General features: G+C 34.6%; 1 protein-coding gene across 1 annotated transcript in view; it reads left to right on the top strand.

Annotated features, from left to right (window-relative positions):
- Positions 1-10,379, top strand: part of LOC134531055 (exocyst complex component 5) — a 136,785-nt gene extending 126,406 nt beyond the window's left edge. Inside the window, exon 17 of the mRNA XM_063366568.1 lies at positions 9,988-10,379. Within this exon, the coding sequence (XP_063222638.1) occupies positions 9,988-10,086 (99 nt within the window). The 3' untranslated portion in view covers positions 10,087-10,379. The remainder of the gene's footprint in view (positions 1-9,987) is intronic.
- Positions 10,380-19,000: the final 8,621 nt, after the last annotated feature.

The following is a 19,000-nucleotide window of genomic DNA, read 5'->3' as shown; positions in this document are numbered from 1 at the left end:
TAATCAAGCAGAATTGAAACAAATCTTGATTTAATTTATAAAAAATCTAGTCTTTTAATACTGTTACAAAATTTAGTGCATGTAATTATTTAATTAGTAGAAGTTTGTACCAAAATGCATGAGCCATAGAAAATAGACCAGTTCCTCACTTAGCAGAACTAATGCATTCTTAAAAATGTTCGTGTTATTCGAAATTGCGTATTCTGAAGCATTGGTCTCCATAAATAGCCAGGTTAATTTACTTAATGTGTTCCAAAATGTGTAGGGGAATATTCTTTACGTAATATAAACGCGTAGAATAACATTCAACAATAAATATGTCACATATTTATAAGTCTACCATCAAATACTTTGCATGGCAAATATGACACTGTGTAACGGGAGATAGTTATTGTCAGTTGGCTGGTTGGCTTGCTCACCCGTGTGTAACCTTCAGCTCACGTCGCGTACCTTTCCACGAACTTTCCAAACCATCCTTTACTGACAGTGAAACCGATTTTACTGTCAGTCTGGATATTTATATTTTAATTTTTCATAATTAAATGAGCGTATTGGCATATCACACCAATCCTGTCAGACCTATAATTTTTTTTATTGCACCATTCATTTAACAACCTTTTTCATGTGACTCATCTGTTAATTTCTGTTCCGTTATCTAATGTCAAAAATATTCCCGCTAGTACAACCAACAGCATCAGACTTATATAAACATTTAATAGAGTCCCTATATTGTATGATTGTGCGCACAGTTGACTTGCTTAAAACAAAGTGTGACCAACATAAGTGTGGCCTTCATGAAATTCTGCATGCCATAATACTTCTAGTTTTGTCTCAAATACTTGAACACGATGCATTACACTCTCACTTGGAAACCATGATTCCAATATGGTTCCAACTGCAGATGCTTGCGCGTGTACAGTTACTGGCAGACGAATGGGCAGTTGTTGCTTTGTGTTTGTGTGTGCAAGTTCCCTGCCACTGACTAGACTGAAGTTCATCACTGCCCGGTCTGTGGTCGGACTACAACGGTACGGCTCAGTGGCATACACACGGACGTAATTGGTCCTTTACACCCTTAGCCGCAACTGAACTTGCCATCCATAGCTGATGTTTGTACAACAGCCAATAGCATAATCAGATCTGCGCACACATCTCTTCCTCCCCTTGTATAGCTTATTCCTTATTGTATGCCACAATACATCTGTTGGTTACTGAGTTGAAGCAGTCTTCGTGGCGTCATGTCCGACTTTTTTTGTTTCTGTGGCGATTTGGCGTTTTCTTGCTAACTGAAATTGACAGACATGCTATTTTAGACTGGGGTATTAAAATTAACATCGTACTAAATGAATTCACGCAATTTGAAGACGTGCTAAATGAGGGATTGGTGTATAATTTTACATCTTGTTTGATAATGTATCTCCTACAAATCTCTTTTTACGTTACTGATATTGGTGTATTCTTAAAACTAATAAATGCTTGTCATTTTAAATTTGTTATTAAATTATGTCATTAACATGTTCATTGCAAGATTTTTTTAATTTAAAGACTGCAATATGCAGTACAGTATAAAATAGACCATTTTGATGAAATACATGCAAAGAAATTGATTGAATTATACAATTTTTTTTAAATAAATTAAATTTATAAAAAAAACTATGAACACTCATTTTTTGAAAACAAATTTCACTTAAAACTAAAACTATTTAGGTCTGCCTGTGTTTATACTTTATGACTAGCCAAGATGTAAGAAAATACTGTATGGTAGGGTAATTAGTATGCTGCACACAAAAACAAATAAATTATATAGTCTAAGAGCCCGTGACCGCCAGACCTTCGTTATTTTATTAAAGCTGAAAGTTTCTCAGTGCGTGCCCCTAGCACAGGTAAGAACGGTGGCTCACTATGAAATTTAGATAATGGTGGCTTTGGCAGGTAACAAAGGTGTGTAATATACTAGATAAAATTTGTTAAATTATAAAACCCAATTTTTTCATATTTTCATCTGAGTAGTAATAGAAAACAATCTAACCCATTACCAGACAATTAGTATTGGGGCAACTCCCCCCCCCCCCCCCAGACACCTTTAAACGTCATTGAAATGTAATTGTACTTTCGTTATAATATAAAAGCTAAGTTTTAGATATATTTTTAGATTTTTACTGTTATTATAAAAATAGGTTTCTCCAATTGCTAGACAGTTTTGATGGTTCCAACCCTTAACCAGACTAATTTGAATGTGCGAGCGCATGGCAATACTGGTTCGAGTGAGACAGCGAGCTAGGTCTTCCGCGCACTTTAATGCGCATTCCTCGATACCTCAGTATGTCTTTTGTTATATGTACTTTATAATTGCAAAATAATAAATAAATCTTACTATAATTGACAAATGATTTATTGGTATTTAATGGTTTTTTACAAATTTTTTATTTAATTCAAATCACGTACAAAAATTGTTTGAATATAGTTGTAGCCATTCCATTGTATATAAAATATTAAAATTAAGTTTTATAAGAATTTTATTTAAATTTTGAGTAACTTTCAATTATTTTATTTATTATCATCAATGCAGTGAATATCATAATCTTAGTTACTACTACTCCAATCCGTGTCTTGATCCGTATCATTGTTATCATCTTCATTGGTTTCTTCAAAGATATAAAAAAGTTAATACAATTATAAATTGCTACAAGTGGATGCGTTATTATTTAAATTAATAATAAAATACGTTTTGACAGAGTTTTCAGTGAATCCAAGACATAATTAGGCAGTTGATCCCCTTCGAACCATTTAAAATTGTTCTGGTTGCTTTCTTGGACCCAACCATTATTTTCTGGTACATAATTCGTTGGACTTTTCTGGTGAGCATTGTTCCAAATGCTGCATATGTATTTCGCTCGCAGAAATTGTTGTAACAGCTCGCTTTTACATGATGGTAGACCGCTGGCATCAAAATTTCTCAATTTCTTATGGTCAAATGCTTTGTTAACATCTGTGACAGTATAGGAGTCGATAAATAATTGAAGCCGAGCAGCATCAACATCAATTATTCCGTTGACATTATATATATCACAGATAAACTGTTGTATAATGTTGAAAACGATTTTTTGTCCATCATCATTTTCCAATAATTCGCTGTTACCAAAATGTAGGAAAGCTTGCTGATATTCTGGTGACTTTTTGAAAATTTTGAAAGGTCTTAATTTTCCTTTTCTGAAAAATGCCCGATTATAATCACATCCTGTGATTGCATGGAATCCAGGCAAGCTCTTTCAAATAGATTCTTCCAACTGAGCATGAATCTTCGATAGATCTTAGCTTGTTTCAAGTACCAGTAAGCATCCAAACTTTCGACTTATTTTGTATTGTGTGCATATGACCAAGCATTATGGCAGCAATATCAGTGTCGACGCTTCTGATCACAATATTAGCTTGATCGTTGATTCTACATGAGTGATATATTATTTTTGTGTCAGCTTCTTCATGTTTGGGACATGATAAATCTTCATAAACCCTTGATTATACGTGATTAGAAGAATTAACAAAGAAAGAATGACACTGTCTAAAATTAATGTGAATTACTCTGTTATCAATAAATGGCGCCATTTCATCAGTGGCCCAATGTAAGATGAAAACATCAATAAGAGCTTCTTTAAAATTGGAATTCTTTAATTCTTTTGTAAAATCACTTGGTCGAACTTGATCTGGTCCCGTTATAGTGTATTCTAATTGTGCAGATTCAAATAGTTGAGAATGTTTATAATCTTTGATGGATAGTGTAAAGTATTGATCAAATATAATATCAAGTCTGGATGCTTGCCTTTGAGTGACCATTTGTATAATTTTTTTCAAAATGCTTCCAAATTTATTTGGTACATTTTTCATTGTGTGCAATACAAAGAAACCATCAATTAGAACGACATCTATATGACCTGGTGATTCCTTTTGGGCCTCTCGTTCAAGGCATTTCATCAAGGCAGATTTACCAGTCTTGCAAATAGTGCCGTCCAAGTAGCACATAGACAATGGCACTGTGGCAATTGGGTAAGACAAAATTTCTGATATATCTACATTATAATCCATTGAAATTCCAAGCATACATCCAAATGTCTCGTTGAATTTTAATATCTTGGATTGTACCACCAACTCTCACTTTTTTTTCTCACAATCTTTAGAAAAATTGTCAATAAAAAATTTTTTTATAACTTTTTCAAACGTGGTAATGTCTGCTACACATTCCGAAATGAACGTTTTGCGTTGACAGTCCCCATTTTGTTCAATATTAAGGAGAAAAGCTTCAACTGGTGCTGATGCAGATTTACCTGAGGAAATATTTACTAATTGATCTTTTGGTACGTTAGAACTGAAGGGATTTATGAATTGGTCAATGATTACCAGAAATTTTTGAAACTATTTGATATTTTTCGGAATGTAATGCTGGTTTAACTCTGCTGAAATATCTTGGTTAGACTGTAGTCCTATTTCTTGATAAAGTTGACTTAATATTGTAGATCTTAGGTTGTGACTTTGAGCCCACCGTTGACGTGCCAAAATTGAATTTGTAAAGTGTGTAACAGCTGTAAGCCTTCTCGCAGCATCTGCATTTATAGTCTGCTCTCATACCAGGTCAATAGGTTGTCTTAAAAATGGTTTGGTGGTCCTTTGAATACCAAAACAAGCTTGTTTGAATCTCTCATATAAATCAGGATGGGTTTCCGGAACTTTGAGTAAATTATGGTGATATTTAACAGTCCATCGAGCATAATTTTGTTGATTACAAATAAAAAATAAATTGGTAATTTTGGGCAATACCGACTTAAAAAGTTTAAAATCTCTAGTACGAATGCTTCGTGATAAGGTCAAGTAATGATGAATAAGATTTATGTAAATCATATAAAATTTTTGAGTTTTACCAAATTTGCCATAAATACATTTTTGTTTGTAAATACAATAATCATTCATTAAATCCTTCTGTTCTACATTTTTGACTTGAAATGATAATATTTTACAGTTTTGCAGTCTTTGAACTTCTTGTATAGTATCCTCAGATAATTGCATGTTGTTCACTTGCAAGAATGATCTAAAATGTAGTATATTTATAATCCCAATGAAACCAGAGGATGTAATCTTTTACAGCATTTAAAATGTTTTCCATCGACAAATCCATTTAAGAACCATTGGCAAGTAAATTACTTTCGACAATTATATTTGTTAAACCACAGCTATTGATCACCTTACCGACTGTTTTAAAATAAGCCATCATAATGTCAATGTATAAATAAATTATCAAATTTAGGTTTTTCTGTTGCTACTATTTGCATGGCTACTTTTGCTATCGCCAAATCGTATGTAACTTGAATAAAAGGTTGACCCAATTTGTCAGCTATTTTTTTACTCTGATTCATAGTTTTTAGAACTACGATTTATCTGTTGGCAATGCATTGATTGGAGTTAAGTAAGAAATATGTTGTTGCGGCCTATCACTGTTATAAATCCGACTGATCATCCAGATATTATCAATTTCAGTATACAATTTTAAGTTCCTGCAGATTTTATTTTCCACTTCATCAACAGTCTATTGCATTTCACTTGTCATTTTTGGATTTTTAGTGTATGCTATTTCTTCTGGAGCTATGTCTTCGAAAGTTGTTCTTCTCCTTTTACAAGGTGGATATTCTTCATTATCAGGCTTGGGTGCTTCAGATGTTTCTGACTCTTCAGTTGTACTTGACCCGATGTTCTGGTAAATTATTCCTACCGTATCGTGCAGTGTATCCTTTCCATTAGTTGTTTCAACGAAACGGTCGAAATTATTATATGCCAGGCCGGTAAAAAGTTCAGTTGTTTTTTTTTTTAAATCTTTTCTGGGCATGAAGTTACTTTTCAAAAGAAGAATAAATTGTTTCAGTTTTGAGTTATTCAATACCTTGATAACTTATGCAGTGCCCATACCTATTAATAATGTCAATTATTTTTATACTGCTTGTTAAGCTTTTCAGAGTCATGCCCAACATGATGTGTTTTGACGTCTTTACTTGACCATTGTGTACTTCATAAATTATATCCTGAGAAAAATACCGAACTTGTCGAACACATTTAAAACTACTTTTGTAAAAGTCTAATACATAGTTGTTCCGGTATTGAGACTTCCCCTGACATCAAATGCTGTGCTGAAACTTTTCTATTGGGTATTTTTCTTCTTTCTATTTGTAGGATTGTTTTTATTAAAATTAATGTCGCTTTCTGCAAAATATTTTCGGTTTGTAACTTTTCAAATATTGTATCATCTATTGTATGGAGCTGAATGGGTGCTACTAATCTTTTGTTGCGAATCGTAAAAAATTTAATTTCAACTGAAAATACTTTTAATAATTTTTCTTCTAAATGGTGTGCCGTAAATGTAGTATTGTTTTGATCCAGTTATTTTCAAAAATCCTATCCAAGGAATCGGTATACATTTCATGTAAGAGAGTTAATAAATAGCACCGCTTTTTTTTATAATTTCTTCCATGACAATGCTACTTATTTCCTTGAAAGCTTCTTTGTGGTTCTCTCGATGATGATACCAATTGCTTTTAATTAATGTTTTTGTAGATGTTGATATTTTATTATTAAAACTCACTTTGCATTCAGTGTGATGAAATATTTTTGGAGCAAAAAATTTTTCAATTGATTAAGCAACTTATTATATTGTCGCAAGGGCCCTCGGTCTCCGTCAAGAACTACAAGATGTCACTCAAAATAAAAATAATAAAATAACATCTTAAGATTTCAAAATAAACATTAGGGGGGGGGGGGGGGGTGGTAGCAGTAGAGCTGGTACAGGGATTGTCTAACCTCCTTAGGACAGGGGGTGTAAGGTGTTGACTGAAAGAGAAAAAAAAAAGTATTATTTATCCCACATCGTTTCAGGTTTTATTTCCGGTAAACTATGACCAACACAAAAGTAAATAATTAACTAATTGAATAAATAAATAAAGTCAATAATGTCAAACTACTACTACTACTATAAATAAATACTCCTTTGAAATAAATAAACAATAATTTATCCTCTTCTTAGCACGAGTATTACTTTTTAAAATAACATGATTATTCTTAATGCACACCTCGACCCATCCTTAAGCTAAAATTAACGAAAGAAATTTTGCATTACTGGATACCCCAAACTGCCTGCACTCCTGGAAAGAATTAAAACGTTAAGTCATCCTAACACAATTTTGAAATATGCCCACAGATGTTACAAGAGGTGAAGGAAAATTACGAGTTCGCCATTACTTACAACACCTTCGAACGGCAGCACGCAGTTACCCACCAGGCCGGGGCTCCGACAGACCTCCAACACCTCTCCGAGAAGAACCACCCCGGGCGCACCCAGGGTGGCCCATTTATTAATTCACCCTTACATCGTCATCACGTAGAGAACACTCCAGGCGAAAACAAAAATCCCGGCCGCGATTTCACAACACAACCGCCATGCCGCCAACCGACGCTATCCCCCCCCCTCCACCGGTCATGCCAGATTCGCACTTCTTCCACTTGGTGGCGACACAAACACCAGCGCGTCAGGCGCGCGCCTGCGCGAGAACAGCAACGCAGCGAAACCAACCAGGGCGGCCAACGCTCCCGGAGATTCCAGGCCAGGATGTCGCAACCGCCCGCGTAGCTGGCCAGGCCCTCGGGCGGCGGATCACGCCACCGTCCCAGAAAAACAGAGAGCTTTAGCAATCTACCGTGCCAGGAAAACAAAAGTCAATGCCCGAGTGTCGCAAGCAAGTGTCGGGAACTCACGCGAGCTCACAAAGCACTACATGCGCAAAGCCAAGTTCAATAAACCCTACACGTAAAATTTTACAGCGTGACAATATTATTCTTTCTCCTCAATGACAGGCATTATATATGTATTGAAATTTAGCTTTCTCAGTTTCATGCAGCGAAAGCATTTTTAGTCGTGATTTTTTTCTTAATGCAGAAAAAACAAACCTTTTCAGACGCATCTGTAATACTATCATTTTGGGTCAGAATATTTACTGTCGCAGTTGAATAATTATTTTTACTTACTTCTTCATAATTAGAAATGTTTTCATTTTCTTGAGAAGTTGTTGGTTGTAATATTGGTATAGATTCTGTCAGTGACGGATGTTGATGAGATGGTTCTCCGGATGATTCTGGTATTAACGATGTTGCTTAAGATGAATTGTCTGTAGATGTACTGGCAAAGTTATCTTTTCCAATAATATTTTTTAGCACTTACACATTCTGAAGTAAAATATTTTTTCATCAATGCTGTAAATGATTTGTAACATTTCCTGTGATATCCACCGTCCTTATATTTACTTGGTAGCACAATGTCATTATTTTTAAGATCTAAAATTTATTTACTTTTTTTTCAAGGTATCTTCAGTGAACAATATTATTTTATCACAATTTTTTATGCATAACACAAATTAATTCGCCTCTCATAATGATATTTTATTAAAGCCAGATCACATTTATTTTATAAACTGCACAAAAAGTAATAACGTGGCCACTAAGAGTATAACATAAGACATACTGAGGTATCGAGGAATGCGCATTAAAGTGCGCGGAAGACCTAGCTCGCTGTCTCACTCTCACCTACTGACGAGTATTGCCACGCGCTCGCACATTCAAATTAGTCTGGTTAAGGGTTGGAACCATCAAAACTGTCTAGCAATTGGAGGAACCTATTTTTATAATAACAGTAAAAATATATCTAAAACTTAGCTTTTATACTATAACGAAAGTACAATTACATTTCAATGACGTTTGAAGGTGTATGGTGGGGGGTTGCCACGATACTAATTGTCTGGTAATGGGTTAGATCGTTTTCTATTACTACTCAGATGAAAATATGAGAAAATTGGGTTTTATAATTTAACAAATTTTATCTAGTATATTACACACCTTTGTTACCTGTTACCTGCCAAAGCCACCATTATCTAAATTTCATATTGAGCCACCGTTCTTACCTGTGCTAGGGGCATGCGCTGAGAAACTTTCAGCTTTTATAAAATAACGAAGGTCTGGCCGCCACTGTCTCTTACTCTAGTAGTTTCTAGCATGTAAGATGAGGTCAGCTTTTTATTACATAAAATTGGAAAATACATTTTTGCCTTCGTATAAGACATGAGGTGACTTGGTCTTGGGTATGCCAGTAGCACAACCTCGTTTATCTATATTCAGTCTAAACAGTTTAAGGTGGTATTTTATGAGGATATCATGTGAGAGTGGAGAAGTTAAATTATTGAATTTTTTTTTCTTTTCTTTCTGACTCTGGGCTAAGGAACTAGGACTTTACAGTAGTTGTATTGTGGGAGAGATAATTGTTTTCCCCACTGCACCCTAGCAGAATGATGAGGGGAAGGGTAAGAAACAGGCAAACTTGTACAGGGCTAATGGAATATAAAAGGTGCACTCATAAACACAAATTATGACTGCAGTTTTGTCATGGAATATTCATATGAAAGCGTGGGAAACTCATGCAAAAACAATAATGTTTGGGCACAGTTGCATCATAAACACCTGTCAAGATAGACACGTCACTTGCCGTTGCCAACCGGATGGTGGTAGACACGGCACACGTATAACTGCACTGCTCACAAAGCTTCACACTACTGCTGAGATATTTTGATGAAACAATTTATACTTACTCGTAGAGTTATATTTATTAAAAACAACATAAGTTAGTTACTTACACACATATTGAACCACACAGTGCAATAAGTTTTTATTTTCAACGCAAAGTGTAAAACTTGCATAAGGGGAGCACTACATTTTTTTAAACTAAAAATCTGCAAAAATTGTACGACTCATGCATGGGTAAATACGGTAACATCTTTAAACTTTTCTAATTGGCATAAAATTTTTGTCTTATTTGCCAGAAAATAATTATAAATAGCTAATTAAATGTAAAATATTTTAAAAATTTATTTTTAAAGTGTGCAACACTACAGAAAATATAACTTTTTACAGTCGGGGCTGGACCGCTCCATCCTCCTGAACTTCATCCAGCTACGTGCGGACTACAAGACCCAGAAGCTGGCCAACTCTCTGAAAGGCCTGGCATCGTGAGAATGTCACATCTGTGTTCTGCTCATTGGATACTTAAGCTTAATAATTGTTTCAAAAAACTATGTTTTACTGTACAGAAAGGTATTGAAATACATTGTTATTTAATTCTACTCCCTTTTGCAATATAAATTCAAACCAGATTATGATGAAAGAATAAAGTAAAACTATTCAAAGGGTGGAGTGCAAGAGAAAAGAACCGGAAGACAGTTCCAAGACATTGCGTATTGCAGTGAAAACATGTAATCAATATATCAAAGAAAAATAAATACTGCCATGCAGAGTAAAACACATAATTTAAATAATGTACAGTAAAACCCTGTCTTTATGACCACTTCTCTATTACGACCGCTTTACAAGCGATTGTGAAAAATTTGTGTTGAAAATTCAAAATTTTGAAGGAAATCTGCCGCAAATTCGTTGGATGGTGTTGCATTGTGTTTCTCTTGCAAGCGCTGTGCTACCCATGGCACGGTAGACACTCCTTCCAGTGGATGATCCTCTTCACCAACCTGCCACAAATAACAGTTCCATGGCCGGCATCTGGCAGCCAACCTGTGATAGTCTCTTGCTCTTGGACACCGACCCTCTCTGTCATCTCGATAACTCAATTTGCAATGCTTTGAAGTTGAAATGCTATTTTCTATTAATTTTCTTCTTCTTTTATGTTAATTCCCACAAAAATGTCAAGTTTTCATGATTTTCTCATCAAAAATATGTTGAAAGCGGTGTATCGTAAAAAAAAATCTGTGTAAAGTAAAACTTGTTGAAAATTTAATTATGATAAACAATCAAGCCCTCATCAGCTAGAGACAGCTTCACTCCCTCTCTGACAGGCGCTTCAGGCATTCCATGTCAAGTGATTGAATCCAAATTACTGGATATATTCTTTCTATTTCATTTTTATACACTTAAAACCATAAAGCAGGATCTTAAATATAGGAGAGATTTTTTTTTTTTGTTATCTCATTCCATTTTGGGGTTACAATCGAACCCAGATTTAACGAAGCAGCTATTTTACGAAGGATTTTTCATAGGGCCTTTAACTTTCAGCTATCCAATAGTATCACTGTAATCAAAGCAACATGCGCTTACATAATTATATTCAGGACCATGGCGGAAAGAAGGAAGGGTAATACCGTGCGCGCTCTCTTGCTACATCACCTTGGTTCCAAGCGCTATCCATTTCATATACATCTACCGCAAACCTTTGTTATATTAGGTGCATAATAGTATGTTCTCTATGTAGTTGGAATGCCAAATTGTAGTGTGTATGGAAGTCACAATAACTACAAAAAGACTAAACATTGAGTGATAAAATATTTATCCTTTCCAAAGAATGAATATCTTTGTAATAAATGGGTGAATTCATGGAAAAGGAAAGACAAATTCTGTATTAGATGAATTAAGTTCAAACAGTTGAGGTTTTTATTGAGACAGGTTACTTTTTATTTTTAAACTTATTTTGAAGTATCAAATACAGTATGTTTATGTCAGGGTATATATTTTGTGCTAGATATTAGTAATTAACCTAATTAAGTTGTTCAGGATAAAACGTTCATTCACTGAATGGGTGTATGAAAAATACATCTAGAAATAGATGTTAACATTATTAAAAATTAGAGGTGGGATGATACCACACTTTCAATACTCGATTCTGTATTGTTGTTTCAGTTAGATACTTTTGATACTTTCGATACTCCAGGGAAAAATATTTTCCCATTAAGTGACAATTATTACAAATAACATAAATTAGTTTTAAACTATATAAATTCCCTCTTTATTACAAAAATACAAACTCCAACAATTTTAAAGACTTGAGTATAAAAATCAATATAAAAAATACAGTAAGTCCTCGGTTTACGCCGGGGTTATGTTCCTGAAAACCGTGACGTAAATAGAAACGACGCAAAATGAGCCATGTTTCATGCCGCCGGCCGACCACAGCCCAAGGTCGGCCGGAAGCGCTGGCATACAGACGTGACAACGGGCAATTTTATCAGCAAATTACAACCGACAGCGTGGGAAACAAGTCCAACTAGTACTTCTCAGCTTTATAGAATGGTTATTTAACCAGCTGCTTTATTACCTTTATTGATTGAAATATAAAAACAGATATATAGTCGTTTGGAAGACATCTTATGAAGAAAAAATCATAAATTGCAGTGAGCTGATACTGTAGGCCTACTACAAACGCATTTAATCACGATAAAGTTAACAACGGCACGTTTAAAACTCCGGCCAACTCAATGATATCATAGCGACTGAAGTGTAGAGCTGTAGCAAACCGTATGTATTCGTTACTGAGTAACGGGTGCGGCATCTAGTAACGAGTAACGAAACGTTACACACGAATGCATTTCGTTACTCACATTTTTCGTATGTTTTACGCATGCGCGCGCTTATTCGTTACAAAGAACGATGTTTGTTTATTAAGAAAAGTATAATTTGGAAATTCGTCGTCCAAGTTTTTTACTGTTTATTAAAGGTATTGTGTGTGTAGACAAAGTTTGAGATTGGAACAGAAACAACGTAAGAAAGTATTTTTTACAAATTATAAATATGTATGTTTTTGTTTTTTATTATCGCATATTTTCACGTTTTTTGTTCTTATCTTAAAAGAGATATTATAATAAAGCTGCTCTATTGAGATTTTATTGTTTCTTGGTTAACAAAAGCTGTTAATTATCAAATACTTTTAATTGTTTATATTCAATTTATTATTATTTACGCGACGTCATACTGTACGCGTACGAAATACGACTCAATTCGTTGCTGTTACATAACATAGCATGTTATGCGTAGAGCCACGATTATATGGTAATGCGCGATAAAACGAAATAACACAGAAAACCGCTTGAAAACACGAAATAAAACGAAATTGTGCGAAATCCGCGATATGTCACGAAAGTTCGTCTATCCTGATTATTTACGTTTTTTTTTTCCCCATTCTGTAAGGAAAATTCACATCTTCAGCACAATCAAATATTTCTTACAGTAACTAGCAGCCATATATATTATATGCGACGGTGATTCATTATAGATTTTAAAATGAAGTCTCGGAATTAACGTAATATTTTCTTTAAACGGTAATCTTGTGTACCATAATAATTTAAGATGTTGATAACTATGATACAATGGCCGCAGTTCACTTTCTGTAAATACAAAAATAACAAACGTCCAAAATATGTTTTTCTAAGATTACGTTTTTAATCATTAAAATATTACACACTAAAGCGCATTGCTTTTACTGTTTATTTAAAATAAAGTACGTAGGCTACGAAAATAAAATTAACCCTGCTTAACGTAACGATTGTAAATAATAAATAGTACATGTTTATGTCGGTATTAATTTTCACGTGCGTATGTTGGTATTCGGTATGCGTTTGTATTCGCATCTATTCTCCATTGTTTTGATCTTTCCAACACGGCAAGTGTTTGCGTATTGAGAGGTTAAATTCTTCCTATGTGATTAAAAATTTTTTGATAATGCCTAAAACGAAGGTTTCTGCCAGTGACCGATCGAAATAATTTTCCAGCGAAGGATTTTATATCAGTGATAAAATTTTAATGTGCAAATTCTGTAACTGCAGGCTAGACTACGAGAGACGCGATACGCTTGTGAAACATGTCGCGAGTGAGAAACATAAGCGTTTGAGGCAAAACTCATCTGTTAAACGACATACTTGTCTAAGAGTCTTTATTGCCATTAATTTGCTGTTCAACCCAAGATGTGAGTAGGGTTAGCATAGAAGATGCAAACCTACAGAAGTCTGCACAACTTGCCTTCTGTTTCCCATCTTCCCATTGATACATTCATACATGGCTATGTTGCTTTCAAAAAAATAATTGAGGATGCACTTTCATTGCCCGAAACAAGCTAAATTGATGTTGCAAAGGTACTTTGCTCCCTTAAAGGGGACTACAGTGAATTTGCTCAAGCCAGTTTAGAGGGAAATCTGGTTCCCAACATCAAATGTTGATGCAGAACGCTCATTTTCCAGGTACTCACTGGTAGTTAGTGACAGAAGACAACGTCTCACTCCAGAAAATGCGGAATATTTAACTATGATAGCATTTAAATAAAACCGTCTTAATAGTAACTTTGGAAGTGCTTCATTGTGTAATTTTGTAGTGTATGTGATTGTAATTAAGTCGTGAAATTTTTAGTAGTTATTTAAAAGTTTGAATTTATGAATTTGCAAATGAACTTAATTATCTATGAATTTGCAAATGAACTTAATTGTAATTAGATCATGAGGTTTTAATGTTTATTAATATTTATTTTAATAAATTTGCAAGTCGTACAGAAAAGCAAGAAAATTTTGCCGTGGGTATTTTGAGCAAAAAAATAAAACCATATAACACCGAAATCTTTATTTCTTTACACCGAAATTTGTCTTAAAATAACACCACAAAATCTTGACTCTAGTTATGCGGTATCAGATGTAACGAGTAACGATACGAAAGTTACGAGTACTAATTGTTATAGTAACGAATACATACAGGTACACTTTTTTTAGTTACTTTTACACCTCTACTGAAGTGCCAAGGAGTTGGACGAAAAGGGGTAGGAGAAAATGCTGTGTCGTTGCGGGAAGTAGATAACACTTCTACGTGCGAGATACGTGGGTTGCCGAGCGGGCGGGCTGGTAGTATTGCATCACCGCGCGGAGAGCAGCGGAGAGCAGGAAGCGTCCCTCATGATGTATGATAAGATAAGGCGGTGAACGTGTAGCTTACGCTACATAGCATAAATTAACTACCGAAGGAAACAAAGAATTATAAACGAATTATATACGGTGTTTTGGTTAAAATAAAGATTTACGGTCATTGTAAACGACGTTATTGTGAATCGGCGACAACTTAAATTGAAACATGAGTACTCAAACATTAGCGACGTTAATCCGAAACGACTTAAATCGGTACGACATAAATAGAGGACTTACTGTAGAAGCGAAATACAAACTATCTTCAAGGAGTTAGCCCTTTATTTTGCAGTACACTTTTTTTCCCGCAAACAAATGTAAATAAAGATAGCGCTCTCTTATATAAAATTGCCACAAACAATGATAGTTCGCGCTGGTGGCGCCAATTTACGTCACTATACGACCGCTGCAATAGAAAACATTCTAAATATCGATACAAATCTCTGGTACTTACCATACACGAGAGACTAGACACGTACTTACTCTATGATGTTGACTGTTATTACTAGATGTGTTATTGTTACTATTGCGACAGATTGCGAGTGGAGTCAATTAATGTGAATTTGAAGTGCTCGATTTTTCTACAATGTTTTTTTTTTCTCTTCAAATTTCCTGTGAATTCAATGTCAGAAGTGTTACGTACGAAAAACGTAACTTCTTGAACACGAAACAAAAACAGAACAACTTAACCTTACTTTACCGTTTGTTTACTATTGGCAAGTTGCAGTAATGACTTATATAATTATAATTTATTCTGATGTAAGCCTTTTGGTTATCATAGTTACGGCTAATAAGCTTTTCTAGAACAGTAGAACCCCTGTCATACACTTTTCAACAGAGGGCACAAAAATGGTGTATGATGCAGGAAAGTGTATGAAAAGGGAATGGCAATAATAATTTTTTTTTTTTCACTCTAGCATACCAGCACAATGTCAGATTAAAATTAAATACATAATGTGTAAATAATTGCAATATATAATGAAATATATGAATTCATCATTATATATACATATAATAAAACCACCAGAAATGTAAAATACAGTCCATAATCAAGTAAAGCTGACATGAGAAACAGTGGCCTTACAAAATGTTATGAAGTCCTTTCTTGAAGGGGGGAAAAAGACACCAAGCCTAAATTAGAAATTAAAAAAAATTAGGCTATTGTAAAAAGAAAATCAGAAATTTTTGCTTGTTTGTTTCCTATTACAAACAACTTTATGCAACAGAACAATTTACAATAAAATTTTAACTTGAGAAACGTAAAATACAAAACAATCCAATCGTAAGAAAACAATATCAAACAGGTATTTCTGTTCAAAGATTAATGAACGCACAAAATATGAGATCTGTGCCTTGGTAAAGCATGTGCACCATTTTTATAATCATTGCTAGTTTGCGCCACTAGTCTCGCTTGGTGCTGGCCATAGATGCTACTAGCGAAGTGCACAGTCTTCCTGATACTATCCATATCAATGGTGCGATAAAGTTATTTTCTTACGTTTGCAAAGGTAAACAATGAATGTTTTTCAAAATAAAAGCATTAAAACGTAGTTTATCATTAGAGATATAACAAAAAAAATTTGTGAATTTTTAGGACTTTTCCGCTTCGTAAAAACGTATGAAACGGGAAATTAATGATTTTATAAGTGTATGTTCCGGGAAAGTAAACCATTGTAAATATAGTACTTTTGGCGGGACCAAAATTAATCAGCGTATGACACGGGAAAATGTATGAAACGGGAACATATCATCAAGGTTCTACTATAGTTGTATTTTGTACAATGGCGACTCAAAACTTAATTCAATACAAATGAACAAGCATTCCGGTATCAAAAAAATGTTTCGAACTTACAGTTTCGATACGTAATACTTTGCAATACTGTCAAGTATCGTAGGTATCAAGGTATCGAAGTATCAAAAATCCCATCACTAATATATAATGATGAATTCATATATTTCATTAATATAATGCAATTATTTACACATAATGTATTTAATTTTAATCTGACATTGTGCTGGTATGCTAGAGTGAAAAAAAAAATGTATTATTGCCATTCCCTTTTCATACACTTTCCCGCATCATACACCATTTTTGTGCCCTCTGTTGAAAAGTGTATGACCGGGGTTCTACTGTTCTAGAAAAGCTTATTAGCTGTAATTATGATATTGATAACCAATAGGCTTACGTCAGAATAAATTATAATTATATAAGTCGTTACTGCAACTTGCCAATAGTAAACAAACGGTAAAGTAAGGTTAAGTTGTTCTGTTTTTGTTTCGTGTTCAAGAAGTTACGTTTTTCGTACGTAACACTTCTGACATTGAATTCACAGGAAATTTGAAGAGAGAAAAAAAAAAACATTGTAGAAATATCGAGCACTTAAAATTCACATTAATTGACTCCACTCGCAATCTGTCGCAATAGTAACAATAACACACCTAGTAATAACAGTCAACATCATAGAGTAAGTATGTGTCTCATCTCTCGTGTATGGTAAGTACCAGAGATTTGTATCGATATTATGAAGGTTTTCGATTGCCGCGGTCGTATAGTGACGTATATTGGCGCCACCAGCGCAAACTATCATTGTTTGTGGCAATTTTATTTAAGAGAGCACTATCTTTATTTACATTTGTTTGTGGTAAAAAAAAAGTACTGAAAAATAAAGGGCCAACTCTCTTGAAGATAGTTTGTATTTCGCTTCTATTTTTTATATTGACTTTTATACTCAAGTCTTTAAAGTTGTTATAGTTTGTATTTTTGTAATAAAGAGGGAATTTATATAGTTTAAAACTAATTTTTGATATTTGTAATAATTGTTACATAATGGGAAAATATTTTTTCCTGGAGTATCGAAAGTATCGAAAGTATCGAACTGAAAAAACAATACAGAATCGAGTATCGAAAGTGTGGTATCGTCGCACCTCTAGTGAACACTATTAAAATTACGCACGTAATTAGCATTGACGTGTATCCAGTAATTTTATTAGAAACAACTATTTATTTCATCAAACTGTCGCACACAGGTCCAGTAGTCCTAGGAGTCCGAGTCTCGTGTCTGACTAGCTGGAGGCAAACAACAATAGACTTTTTAAAATTAATAAACATGTGCCCAACGTAACTGAACATAGATTTGGACATAATAGATTTTGGACATATTCGAGAAATCTGTGTTTAGAGTTATGTTGATTACTATTGTTGAGTATATTACCAAAATAAATGTTTTTATTTTATTGTGGTACTAATTATCACTAGGTTATGTTAATCATAACACAAGGTGCCCAATCCCATTAAATATTGGTTTTTATTGTATGCTCATGATAGTGCAGAATAATTTGGTTACCATAACTTGGGGCATGTTATAGTGAGCCATATGCTTACAGAGTTTAAGTGGCTACCACAACGTGGGGCCGTATCCGTACAGAATAAAGCGGTGCACGAATGCGGGGTTCGATAGTGTGTAAGGCAGTTTGCTTGGTATTGCGTTTTGTTGTATTTTTGTATACACACCATGGAAACTAGGGGTAGGAGCAGACTCATCAGTCCGAGCCAGTCTATGGACAGTAGTGCTGAGTCTGTACCATGTGAAGATGTTACTCCTATGTCACCCAACCACACCACCTATACTGAAACACGTCTACTTGAAACATTGGTAGCCGTAGCACCAGCTGGAGCAGCTATGTCAGATGATACACAGCCAGGGACTAGCACAGCAGTACCCACTGTGTTACCTACATTGCTTTCTGCCCGAGGCAACGAAACCAGTGCCAGCTTATTTGCTATGTTACAGAGTGTATTGCATGAGTTAAAAGCAGACAGTTAACAATTAGGAGATAAGCTAAGTAAACAGAAAATAAGTTACAGTAACAAAGTGCTCAGTTAGGAGAAAATCTACAGAAACAAAGTGATAGGCTAGAAAACAATTTACAGGCTATCCAGCAGGAGTTGGAAAGTGTCAACTGTAATTTGCACAGAGAAATTCAGGACATGGAGACTAGTGTGTCAGCAGTCTCTGACAGACTAGTCGCACATGAATCCTACACTGAATCACAATTGAAACAGTTGCAAAACCAGTGTCAGAGCGCAACCACACAAGTAGTCTACTGAGCTAGAGACACAGAGTAGCCAGCTAAATGAGAGATTAAACCAGGTAGCTGAGCAAGCGGCCCAAAATAGTATTGTAATTGAGCAAGTGCAGTCGACTTGC

The sequence above is a fragment of the Bacillus rossius genome, chromosome 3 (genome assembly GCF_032445375.1).
Source record: "Bacillus rossius redtenbacheri isolate Brsri chromosome 3, Brsri_v3, whole genome shotgun sequence".
Taxonomy (NCBI): domain Eukaryota; kingdom Metazoa; phylum Arthropoda; class Insecta; order Phasmatodea; family Bacillidae; genus Bacillus; species Bacillus rossius.
This window is presented reverse-complemented; position numbering and strand designations above follow the sequence as displayed.